This window comes from Cnephaeus nilssonii (genome assembly GCF_951640355.1).
Source record: "Cnephaeus nilssonii genome assembly, chromosome: 12".
Classification (NCBI taxonomy): domain Eukaryota; kingdom Metazoa; phylum Chordata; class Mammalia; order Chiroptera; family Vespertilionidae; genus Cnephaeus; species Cnephaeus nilssonii.
This window is the reverse complement of record NC_137083.1, coordinates 68,304,658-68,316,889: the sequence shown is the minus strand read 5'-3', so window position 1 is coordinate 68,316,889 and position 12,232 is coordinate 68,304,658. Positions and strand designations below refer to the sequence as shown.

The 12,232-nt window shown below is 39.9% G+C and overlaps 1 protein-coding gene across 2 annotated transcripts in view; it reads left to right on the top strand.

Moving 5' to 3' along the window:
• Positions 1-8,548, top strand: part of CPED1 (cadherin like and PC-esterase domain containing 1) — a 292,313-nt gene extending 283,765 nt beyond the window's left edge. For both annotated transcript variants that reach the window (XM_079785649.1, XM_079785648.1), the window contains one exon: positions 6,514-8,548. In XM_079785649.1, coding sequence (XP_079641775.1) covers positions 6,514-6,732 — 219 coding nt within the window. In that variant the 3' untranslated portion in view covers positions 6,733-8,548. The remainder of the gene's footprint in view (positions 1-6,513) is intronic.
• The last annotated feature ends 3,684 nt before the right edge of the window (positions 8,549-12,232 follow it).

Sequence of the window (12,232 nt, the reverse complement as noted above, 5' to 3'; positions counted from 1 at the left end):
AACTCTGAAAATTTTAAAATTAGTATATACAATAAAAACAAAATCAAAAATCCTGTCCTTACACTACAGGGTGTCCCCCCAAAAATGTGTGCACATTTTGAATGATTATAAAGTCAGTGTTTATTAACATACAGTTCATTTTCAAAAGTTAAAAGAATCTATAGAAGTGAATAAATTTTTTGTCAATGCCTGTTTTCAAACTGGTGACCATTCTGGTCCAAGCACTGCTGATAACGCGAAGCAATGGAATCACAAACATCAAGAATCATTTCAGCCCTAACCGGTTTGGCTCAGTGGATAGAGAGTCGGCCTTCGGACTAAAAGGTCCCAGGTTCGATTCTGGTCAAGGGCATGTACTTTGGTTGCGGGCACATCCCCAGTAGGGAGTGTGCAGGAGGCAGCTGATCGATATTTCTCTCTCATCGATGTTTCTAACTCTCTATCCCTCTCCCTTCATCTCTGTAAAAAAATCAATAAAAAATATTTTTTTAAAATCACTTCATTCAGTATTTGTGCGCCCTCAATTCATCAACTGTTGCTGATTTGGTACCTTAAGATTTATCTTGTATGTATCCCCATAAAAGAGTCCAGTGGATAAGTTTTCTTTGTTCAAACAGTTAAACCTGAAAAAGAATGAAAGCTAAGTGAATTATCAGCTGTTAAAGTGTAAGTACATTTGGGGGCGGGGAGGACACAGGGAAATGTATACACACTTTGAATAATTATAAAGGCAGTGTTTGTACTTCAACTGTGTTTTTAAACTTCCAGTAGCATTTTAGGATAAATTTCCTTTTGTTCAAAGCTTAATCTGGCTGAAAAGAAAGAACCACCCATTGAGCCATCAGCTGGTAAAAACATGTGCATACATGTTTTTGGGACACCTTGTATATACACCTCCCAATTCCCACCTACTTCTCCGTTGGAGACGCTACTGGCCATTTGATAAATAGCTCCATTTTAAACATATACTCTTGATTTTAATCCCACATAATGAAAACTATTACACCGTCAAAATGTATGGTCACTGGATTTATATAACACTAGAAGCCCGGTGCACGAAATTCGTGCACGGCGGGGGGTTGTCCCTCAGCCCAGCCTGTACCCTCTCCAATCTGGGACTCCTGGAGGGATGTCCAACTGCGCGTTTAGGCCCGATCCCACCAGGATAAACGGGCAGTCGGACATCCCTCTCACAATCCAGGACTGCTGGCTCCCAACTGCTTGCCTGCCTCCCTTCCTGATTGCCCCTAACCGCTTCTGCCTGCCAGCCTGATCACCTCCTAACCACTCTGCTGCCAGCCTGTTTGCCCCCAACTTCCCTCCTTTGTCGGCCTGGTCACCCCTAACTGCCCTCTCCTGCAGGGTTGATCACCTCCAACTGCCCTCCCTTGCAAGCCTGGTCCCTCTCAACTGCCCTCCCTTGCAGGCTTGGTCCCTCTCAACTGCCCTCCCTTGCAGGCCGGATGCCTCCCAACTGCCCTCTCCTGCTGGCCATCTTGTGGTGGCCATCTTGTGTCCACATGGGGGCAGGATCTTTGACCACATGGGGGCAGCTATATTGTGTGTTGCAGTGATGATCAATCTGTATATTACTCTTTTATTAGATAGGATAGAGGCCTGGTACAGGGGTGGGGGCCAGCTGGTTTGCCCTGAAGGGTGTCACAGATAAGGGTGGGGGTTCCCTTGGGGTGTGGGGCGGCCTGAGCGAGGGGCCTGTGGTGGTTTGCAGGCAGGCCACGCCCCCTGGCAACCCAAGGGGAGGCCCTGGTATCTGGAATTTATTTTCCTTCTACAATTGAAACTTTGTAGCCTGGAGCGGAGCCAAGCCTGGGGCTCCGGCAGCCATTTCTGTGGCAGTTAATTCACCTTCTACAATTGAAACTTTGTAGCCTTAAGCGGGTGAGCCCGGCCGGGGTGTGCGGAAAGCTTTGCTTCCCCTGTTGCCGCCGGCAACCCTGGCCTGCTCTCTCAAGCTCCATTCTGCCGCCATTTGTTTGAATTTGTTTACCTTCTATAATTGAAACTTTGTAGCTTGAGTGGAGGCTTAGGCCTGCAACGGCTATGGAAAGCTTGGCTTACTCTGTTACCTGGGAAACCTTGCTTTCTGTGGCTGTAGCCATCTTGGATTGGGGTTAATTTGCATACTCGCCCTGATTGGCTGGTGGGTGTGGCTTGGCTGGTGGGCGTGGCTTATGTAGCAGAGTGATGGTTAATTTGCATATTACCATTTTATTAGAGAGGATTGGGCTTTATTTAAAACTACCTTATTTTTTTAATGAACATTTTAAGGAACAGTAGCAGTTTATGAAATGCATTTTAATCTGCAGTATGAACATCCCTATTCTTTCTCTCTCAGTATTGGATTCTGCTTGTACTTGGCTTATACAACCAACAAATTGAGTCTATAGTGGGTTGATGGTAGATCTAATTCATATTGATGAATAAATGTCTGGTATTGAAAGTCCCCTCATTACTACTTTTTTTTCCCTTCACAGATGGTCTTGATTTTTTTTCTTACATTTACTCTTAAAGATGTATTTTAGAATTTCTTTGTTAAGTTCCTCCCAACTCCTGCTGGGATTACCACTGTAATAGCACTTTAATTAGTTTGGGGGGATTTGACACGGTATGTCTTTCTGTTTGTTTATGTTTTCTTTTATGTCTCATTAAACTTTTGATATATTCTTCACCTGCATCACTGTTCACTTGAAGTTGTTTTAGTAATGTAATGGAATATTTTCTGTAATATATTTCCTATGAATTATTGATAGAATATAGAAAAGATATATAATTTTTAAGTATTCTCCTTCTAGCATTTCATTATTTTTCAGTAGATTCCTTTGGGTTTTCAAGGTAAACAATCTTATAGCTACAAATAATTCATTTTCTAGAGCAAAACATTTCATAATATTAAACTTTGCATTCCTGAAATAAATGTATGAGCTCAGGGCAGAGCACATAACACTGCTAGAATTTTCAAAGGCTCCTAGATTTCATTTACAACAGCATCTAGGAGGGTTTCTTTGCGTCTGTATTTTGACAAATTACAATTGAAATAATTCCTTCTCTGTAGGTCTGTCAGCTTTCAGGATTCAGAATGAAATTGATACTCGGTTAACAAAGGAATTAGGAAACCTGTCTTTTACTATTTCCTGGAAAATAATTTCAAAGGAAACCAACTACATTAAGAGTTGTTGGGCCAATCCCTGGCATAGGCACGTAGGTGTCAATCTAGAAAAGCATAGCGGGAGCATTGGAACTGCTGGTGGTATTAGGCTGGCCGTCAGACTGTAGGGGAGACCCCTCATCCCATCTTTCTTTCTCACTTCAGTGATTTACAAACAGAAACACATGACCAAGTTTCCTTTGTGGAAAGGTATGGTGAAGCATTGACATTACTCCTGAGCGGAAGCATCTGCTTCAGCACACACACTGGGAATATGTGGTTTTGTGTATCTCTGCTATGAAGCGCATTCAAGATTGCTGCATGCATCCTCACGAGCATTGCCCAACATATGCAATGCAACATTAAACGCAGCCCTGGAATCACACACAACATTAAAATAATCTTTGAAGTACTATAACCTTTTGCATCGGGATGGACCTTTTTCCATTTTACATGTAATTGGCATGCAGACCATCCATGTAAGATAAAATTATATAAACCAAATTAACCTAATTCTGGCTTCAGGACACTGTACTAATATTTTTTCAGGGCTGAATGTACTATTTGTGCTTAAGTGTTTCCTGAAATAAACTTTAAAAATGTTCACTAATCTTGCTATCACTGAGTACAGACCTCCCCAAAATGAGCAAAACCTTCAGGAAAACATTGGTGTACCTCCCAGACTATCATATGTAGAGTTATAGCATACCCGAACAGAGGTAGGAGTTGCTGCACATAACAGCAACTTACAGCCTTGGGGCCTGGAATATTAATCAGTGGGTACCTGGAAACTGAGCTCTAAGTTACGATCCATAGGGATTGCTTACCGCAAACCACTGATTTCACTGGGCTTCTTAAGGACCACTTCCTCTGAGGGACTGGGCACAAAAAGCCAAACCTCCCATCGCTGTAAGAAAACAGTCATTTCTTTGGGGTTGGAAGGGTATAATTGGTTTCAAAACACATTAATATTATATTTTTTCTTCAAAATGAGAATAGCCTCAACATTTATATGATTATGAAGTAATGCACATTCAGTGTATTAAATTTTAAAAGTCAAGACCAAAAGTGATAGAGAATACATTTTTTTTCAGTGATACAAACGGAAGGTTTATTTTTTTTCATTTTTTTTTTATTGTTTAAAGTATTACATACATCTCCTTTTTCCCCAATTGACACCCCCCCCCCGCCACTCCCGCCCCCCAGGACAAGCCCCCACCACCCCAGTGTCCGAGTCCATTGGTAAACATGCATGCATACAAGTCCTTTGATCTCTTCCCCCACCCCCTTCCCCTGCCTTCTCTCTGAGGTTGGATGGTCTGTTCAGTGTTTCTTTGTCTCTGTATCTATTTTTATTGAGAATACATTTTAAATCATCTCTACAGTAATTTCTCCACCCAAAGATTTCTACTCTTAACATTTTAGTGTAGATCATTACAGAATCCCTATTAAAAATATCTTCTAAAAAGGTTCATGCTCACTTATAACATAACTAAAAATAGATTTCATTTTTTCAAGTATTATATATTTTTGAACTGTTTTTATTGCATTCTCTTACATAAGATCAAAAAATATGTATCCAAGTCATTATAAAACACTCAAAAGAATTAAAAAATCCATATTAGGTAGTGTTACCTTCATTAGTCATTAGTAACTAATTTATGTGTCCATATTGACCAAAATTAATGTCTTACAATTGCATTAACATGATGGAATTAATGATTTGTTATTGATTTGTAAAGCCAGTAAGGTAAACCCTCAACTTTGCAGACCTTGATTTAACAGACTTAGGCTTTAACAGACAAAATTACTGGTTCGTATGTCCTATGTGAAAATTAACACCCTGTCAATTTTAAAATGCTTTAAAACAAGTTTTGCTTATAATTAAATTAACAGGTTATTTTTTTATTAGTTCACTGTTATTTTAAACAAATTTTAGCGAAATGACCATATGTTGGAGAAAACACTGTAGTAATTTCACAGACAAAAATAAATATGACATGTCTGCAACCATAGTCTACATATTTAAATCCAAGAGTCGCTGTTCGTAAACAATGTTCAGGGAATGATTAGCACGTGATCACACCGCACCACGCACTGTCATTGGTTCCGTTGTCGTGTGGCGTGACTTTCTGCAGCAGTTTTAACACGTGCAGGACCATGTCCCACCTGCGCTGAGCCACACCCCAGCCGTGTGCACTGGTTTACTCGTGGTGACTGGTGAATGCACGCATTTACTAGACCTATTCAGTATACATTTAAAGTGACAGTAATGCATATAGAAAACTCTTCTGTGAAAGTAAACTTTTCATACACACTTAATTTTAATTACACAAATGTGTCTACAGAAGGAAAAACAGTCAAACTAACTAATGTGTCAAATTTTGAACATACCCATTTGGAAAACCTACTTCATTATATAATGGACTTTCAGCTTTAAAGGACACCCCCTTGCCCGTATTAGTCTGTTATATCGGGGTGTTACTATATTTTCTCTCATCCTATTTCCCAACCCCTGCCTCCCTCCAATCTCTGTCTTGGTCCCCACCTAGTTCTCTCTGACCATTGGTGCTAATAACCTGAGTGATATTAACTCAGTGATGACAGCTGAAAAGTACAGGATTTCAACAGGGCATCTTTTTGTAAACTGTGCAAATAGGCAATGAACATGGCCTCTTTGTCTGTGTGTGCATTGATAGCCATCAAATATCTGTGAATAAAATCACAAAGAAACTAGTGTCCTCTGGGGAGGGAATTGCGTGATTGGAGGTAGAGGACAGAGATAGGAAGGGGTTTTATTATGCACCTCTTTATGCTTCACAAATGCTTATTATACTGCCGATTCGAAAAATGTAAATGAATGTGCATATGTATCTGCATGTGTGCAAACAAGAATAAAGTTATTAGCTTACTAGGGCACATGGGCTGCTCCTTCAGGTTCCAGAATTTACTAGGTGCCCAGAGAAATGAAACCACTAACTGTAAAGCGTCAGCTTATGGCGTGCAATGGAAAAACAGTTTTACTCTGAAACTCGTTGCCGTTGCTGTTCTATAAAAGGCTGCCTGAGAGGTTTAGAGTGCCACGCTTGAATCGGTGATAGCACCCACACACAGCAGCGGCAGAGAAACCCCGAGGGCAGGAAAGAGGCAGACATTCTCACTTCGATCTCGGTCTTTTCTAAAAGCTGGGCCCTTCTGGTGCTTGGTGTTGTAAATCATATTGTGCCCTTTGGGCAACATGCGTGTGATGGAAACAATGTTCACATTCCCAAGTTAGTTACACTGCTCTGTGCAGGGCTCAAAGGCCCTTGCTATTGCCTCACTATTTTTTTGCTCTTGATTTGCAGGTAGTGAAGTCCAAGTTATCCAAAGAAAATCACTTGATTAAAATAAAACAATCAAGAAATCATACTGTGGGGAAATATTTCAGCAACCAGAGCAAACTGCAACAGCAACAGGACTCTCCAATAAATGTTCAGTCGCCGTATCACGTCCGAGGCCCGATTAATCAGGTTTGCTCTGAAATCCTTCTCAGCAGGATGTGCGCGCATACAGGAGCTGCGTAGGCTCCCTGATGGGGGCTGCATTTGGAACTGAAGACAAACCACTAACCTGGATCATCGTCTAAGACCCACAACCTGTGCCTCGTGTGTATTTTAGACTGACTACCTGCCTTCATGCACACCAGCACACAGTTACACACCAATGCACACGTAGCTTAAAAAAAAAAAAGTAATAACACGTTGTTCCTGCCACTTCATAAAGTCAAGATGTGCACTCAGAAATCGGCTGGTTTTCCATGTGAAGGACAGAGCCAGGAAAAGGTTACTCAACATATAATATGGACAAGAACCACTGTGGGCTAGGGATTGCATTGTGATAATAAAAAGAAACACAGGCACTTGGATTGTGGGAGAAAGGCTAATGCGTTGAGCGTTGTGTTATATTCTCTGTTGGCCCGTGAATACTGAGAAGGGTAAAAAAGCAATTACATTCCACTTGCAAGTAGGGACTGCGCTTGCGTCCTTCACGGGGAGAAAACGTGGCGTTAATGAGGCTTCGGCTTTGTGAATCTAATGCTTACGAAAAAAAAACATTTTTCCTATGCTTTTTAAACTTTATAACTGAAAGGAAAAGAATAGGAATGTTCCACAAGGGAATTCAAATAGATTCTATGAGATGAGAAGTGTACTATTTGACCGTTAAAACACCAGCATGTTTAACTTTGCACTCTTTGTCATTTTCATAAACATTCCCTCCTATCCTGTCCCTGAACTTGGATGGGTAACTGCAAAACTAAGTTGAGTAAACGTATAATTTTTAATTGCAAAACAAAATATAGTTCCCCATGTATGACTTTGTTTCATTGACAGTATTACTTAAGAAAGCTTTGGTTTGCCAATAGAGCCCTATGTAATGTAAGGTTATAATTACATTTTATGTAAATATTTTGCAAAGGATTAGGCATTCTCAAGTACATAGGCATTTATTTCCATAAAGCACGTGTACATGTCCACAAATACTCCTATGTTACTAGTAACTATATTTTTATTTTCCTGAACAACTGTTTCTAATCCAAATTTAGAGTAGGCATAAATTATTTTTTATTAAAACTGTGGCATACATATAAAACACACCTAATTCTAGTATTTAGAACTTTTTCTTCTATATTTTCATTTCAAAATAGTAAATTCCTTTATTTTACAAATGCTTGGTTGTGAGATAACATCTCAGAGTAACAATGGTTTTTAAAGGATTAATTTCCTTTTGGGGGAAAAAGAGCTGAGAGGGCTAATTCAACCATGGCTGAAATTACCAAGTATACAAATACCTCAATTTTATTACCTTACTAAACATAAAACTATTTTGATCAATGAGTTCCTTAGTATGAATATCCACCTCCTTTAAATACTCTATTTTTATATATATTTTTATATGAAAGTAAACATGAATTTATATTTAAGTGCCTTAAATTATATTTAAGCACAAATATCACTTGATATAAACAATACATATCTGCATCTGATAGATGATAGATTTTTAAAAAGAATGGTACAGGATTCACTTTTAAAGTGAACATGGTTTTTTTCCTAATATCTGCAGCTATACACATGCACCATTTTTAGGTTTTTCCTTCATTTTTTAATGAAATAAGATGTTTCCAATTTATACAGCCTCTCACTCAAGTTTTAATGTATTACATTCTCTGTAACGGAATTATAGCCAGTGGCTGATTCTTGCAATTTACCGTCAACATAATTGCAATAACTGTCTATCTGAGGTTTATCTGGCATTTAGCTCTTCACCATTAAAATTATAATGGATGTTAGACACAATTGTAATAACATTATTAATAAATGTCTTAGTAATATTCTGTGCTCTGAGAGTATCTTTTATTTTATTTTTCACTGTAGTTATACAACCATACAAATGGTGACCACTTGGTACAGATATTATCATGTGGATTCAACTATTGGAATGTGTTTAATCAGATTACTGTACTCCAGCCCTGATATTCTCTACATTTTCATCAGATGAACTCCCTGCTGAACAGTGACCAAACATTTTGAAGATAGTTCTGTAACAAGCTTTTACCTTTTTTTAAGATAAGACACTGAAATGGTAGGAATCATTCTATTTTTTTTTTTAATTGAGAGAGAGAGACACAGAGAAAGAGAAACATCGATTTTTGTTGTTCAACTTACGTATGCATTCATTGGTTGCTGCTTGTATGTGCCCTGACCTGAGAGCAAACCTGTAACCTTGATGATTGGGATGATGCTCTTCTAACTGAGTTACCCGGCCAGGGGCAAGAAATCATGTAATTGCTCCTTCATTAAAAACACTACCATTTATTTGACCATGGGGAAATAGGTGTGTGTATATGTGTGCATGTATACTAGTATTTGGATGTGCTTAGCAAGTTAATCATTTGAGTGGAAAAAATAGGAGTAGGCATTTTAACATATTTTTAGATATAAAAGTTAAAGGGAATGTACTTTTGTAAGGATTGATTAGTATCCAGTCTAAACTAAGCTAAACTAAGGAAAACATGTATAATATTAAAAGCCATGAATAACTGCATAAGTATTTCCAAGCATCACTGTTGACATTGTGCAGGCGTGTGTGTGTTTAATGGCTCGCTGTGCTATTTGCCAGCCATCCCAGTAGGCAAATCGGATCCTGTAGGGACAGAGGAAAAAGAAGGGCTCGCTGTTGGCGCTGGTGGAGTTTACACTTGGGTCATTTCATCTTCCTCATGTTAGTTGCCCCTGTGCCTAGTAGCCACCTCTACAACACAGTGATTCCCACTGAGAAAAAGCATTGGGAGAGGGGGAGGGGATTATTGATTTTTAAAATGGAAACCAGTCCAGTAATGTTTATGGGGGGAAAATAAGACTGTTCTGCCACAAGTTTCTCTTTTCATTTTGCTGGATACAAAAACTGGTCAAAAAAATTATGTAACCCAACAAGAGTTATTTCAAAGCCATAATGCTTTGGCATTGGGGGGTGGGGTCTGCGGGGGAAGCAGGGATCTAATGTAATAATAAAATTAATAGCCTGGAGAGATAATCAGGGTTATGACCTTATTAAATACTAGAGGCCCGGTGCACAAAATTTGTGTGTGTGTGTGTGGGGGGTGTCCCTCAGCCCAGCCTGTACCCTCTCCAATCTGGGACCCCTTGAGAGATGTCCAAATGTCTCTCACAATCCAGGACTGCAGGCTCCCAAATGCTCGCCTGCCTGCCCGCTTCATTGGCCCTAACTGCTTCTGCCTGCCAGCCTGATCATCCCCTAACCACTCCCCTACCAGCCTGATTGTCCCTAACTGCCCACCCCTGCAGGCCTGGTTGCCCACAACTGCCCTCCCCTGCTGGCCTGGTCCCCCCCAACTGCCCTCCCCTGCTGGCCCAGTCACCCCTAACTGCCCTACCCTGCCAGCCTGGTCCCCCTCAACTGCCCTCCCCTGCTGGCCTGGTCTCCCCCAACTGCCCTCCTCTGCCAGCCTGGTCCCCTCCAACTTCCCTCCCTTGTAGTCCTGGTCCCCCATAACTTCCCTTCCCTACAGGCCTGGGTCCCCCCAACTGCCCTCCCCTGAAGGCCTGGTCCCTCCCAACTGCCCTCCCCTGCAGGCCTGGTTGCCCCCAACTGCCCTCCCCTGCTGGCCATTTTGTGGCGGCCATCTTGTGTCCACATGGGGGCAGCCATCTTTGACCACATGGGGTGGCCATCTTGTGTTGGAGTGATGGTCAATTTGCATATTACTCTTTTATTAGATAGGATTATCTTATGGGCTCCTTCCGTTGAGCTAATGCTGAAAGAAGCATCAGTATGTAAAAATTTTCTCTGTGACTTTTTATCTTATTAAAAAAAAAGTCATCAAAATTAGGAGCTAGGATTATGTATTTAAAATGAACAAACATAACTTTGAGTAAGCTCACATTGGGCTGATCACTTCAAAAACATGTATACAAGGGTAAAAGGATACGACAGCAGATCCTACCGTTTTGCCTGGATCAAGAAATAATTGCTCTGCCAAGGCTTGCTGCAGTTTTCTTCAATGAGTCACTGCAGTTCAAATGGCTTTGATTGCTCTGGGACACGAAGGCATTTTGATAGATGACCTCGACTTAGGGGGATGAACCAGAAGTTGTTCGGAACCCCAAAGACCCACTAAAGTCAGCAAGATACTGCCAGTGCCTGCAAACTAGGTTTTTCTACTTGGCAGGGCTTCCAAGGTTTCATCCTGTCAAAGAACCTTTTATCATGTTTTTATTGCTGGAGAAACTGCCATTATCCATTTCCTCATTTCTTTTATGATTCATTCAGTTGGTGTAGGGGGCTGGAGAAGCCATTTTTTTTCCAGGTGATATACGGCCTCCCCAAACGGTGCTCCATTTGTTTTCTTTATGCTCCTTGAAAGAGGAAGAACCTGTTTTATGACTCTATTGGATGTCAGGTCACTACACATTCAATACATACTCAAAGTACTAATTCTTAACCCGTATCAGGAACATTTGTAATGTGTAAGTGTTCGCAATGAAAATGAAGATAATTACTTAAACCCAAGGAATAGCAAGAATAAAATTAAAACAGCCACTTTTAGAGAAAACACTATAATAAGTGATTTCTATTCCTACATGGTTGTCCTGTTTAGGTAGATTAGGTTTTGAATTTGATTTATGCTGACTGGCCCATTGTGGGGAAACACTGACTATATCTAACCGAAATATTTATTTAGGAAATTTATGTGTAACATCATATGGTTATTTTTATTTCATGGAAAGTAATTTGTATAAAACTCATTTAAATATTTTGATTTTTAAAAAGTGAAGTAAGTACAATTGATTACTAGTGTTTGTACATCAGAATTCAAAAGTAACATGGTCTCAGAAATGAAACAGAATTCTCAATTATTATATGGCAGGCTAGTGAAATATACCAATCTGATGTTGTTTTTAGGGTTAGACTAAGCAAATTAATGGTAATTGTATATGACATATATACACTGAGTGGTCAGATTATTATGATCTCTGAATGCATATAATACAAGGTTAATATGCAAATTGTCCCCTTGACCAGGAGTTCGACCAACAGGCAGGCTGGTCAACCACCCATGTCCCCTCCCCCTGGCCAGGCTGGCTGGACCCCAACCATGCACGAATTCATGCACCGGGCCTCTAATATATATACACTGAGTGGCCAGATTATTATGTGTTCAGAGATCATAATAATCTGGCCACTCAGTGTATTTTGTTCATTATATTCCCAATTTTTCCAATGAAAATGTTCAAAATCTGTAGATTGAAAGCTTAGTGTAGGGCATCAAAGTCAGCATTTTAATTTTCTTTACAGTCTATAATCTAATTTTTATTTGTCTATAATTGTATGGTGTTAAAATTAAATCATCAATTTGACAAATAGGAAAAACAATTTAGGAACATTAAAATAAAATGGGCATAGGTTGCAACATATAACCACTTGTATATCCACAAATCTCCACTTAGATACACGAGGTGGTTGAGTCTCCAGTAGCCCCGACATTAACAGCTGATGATCCGGGAT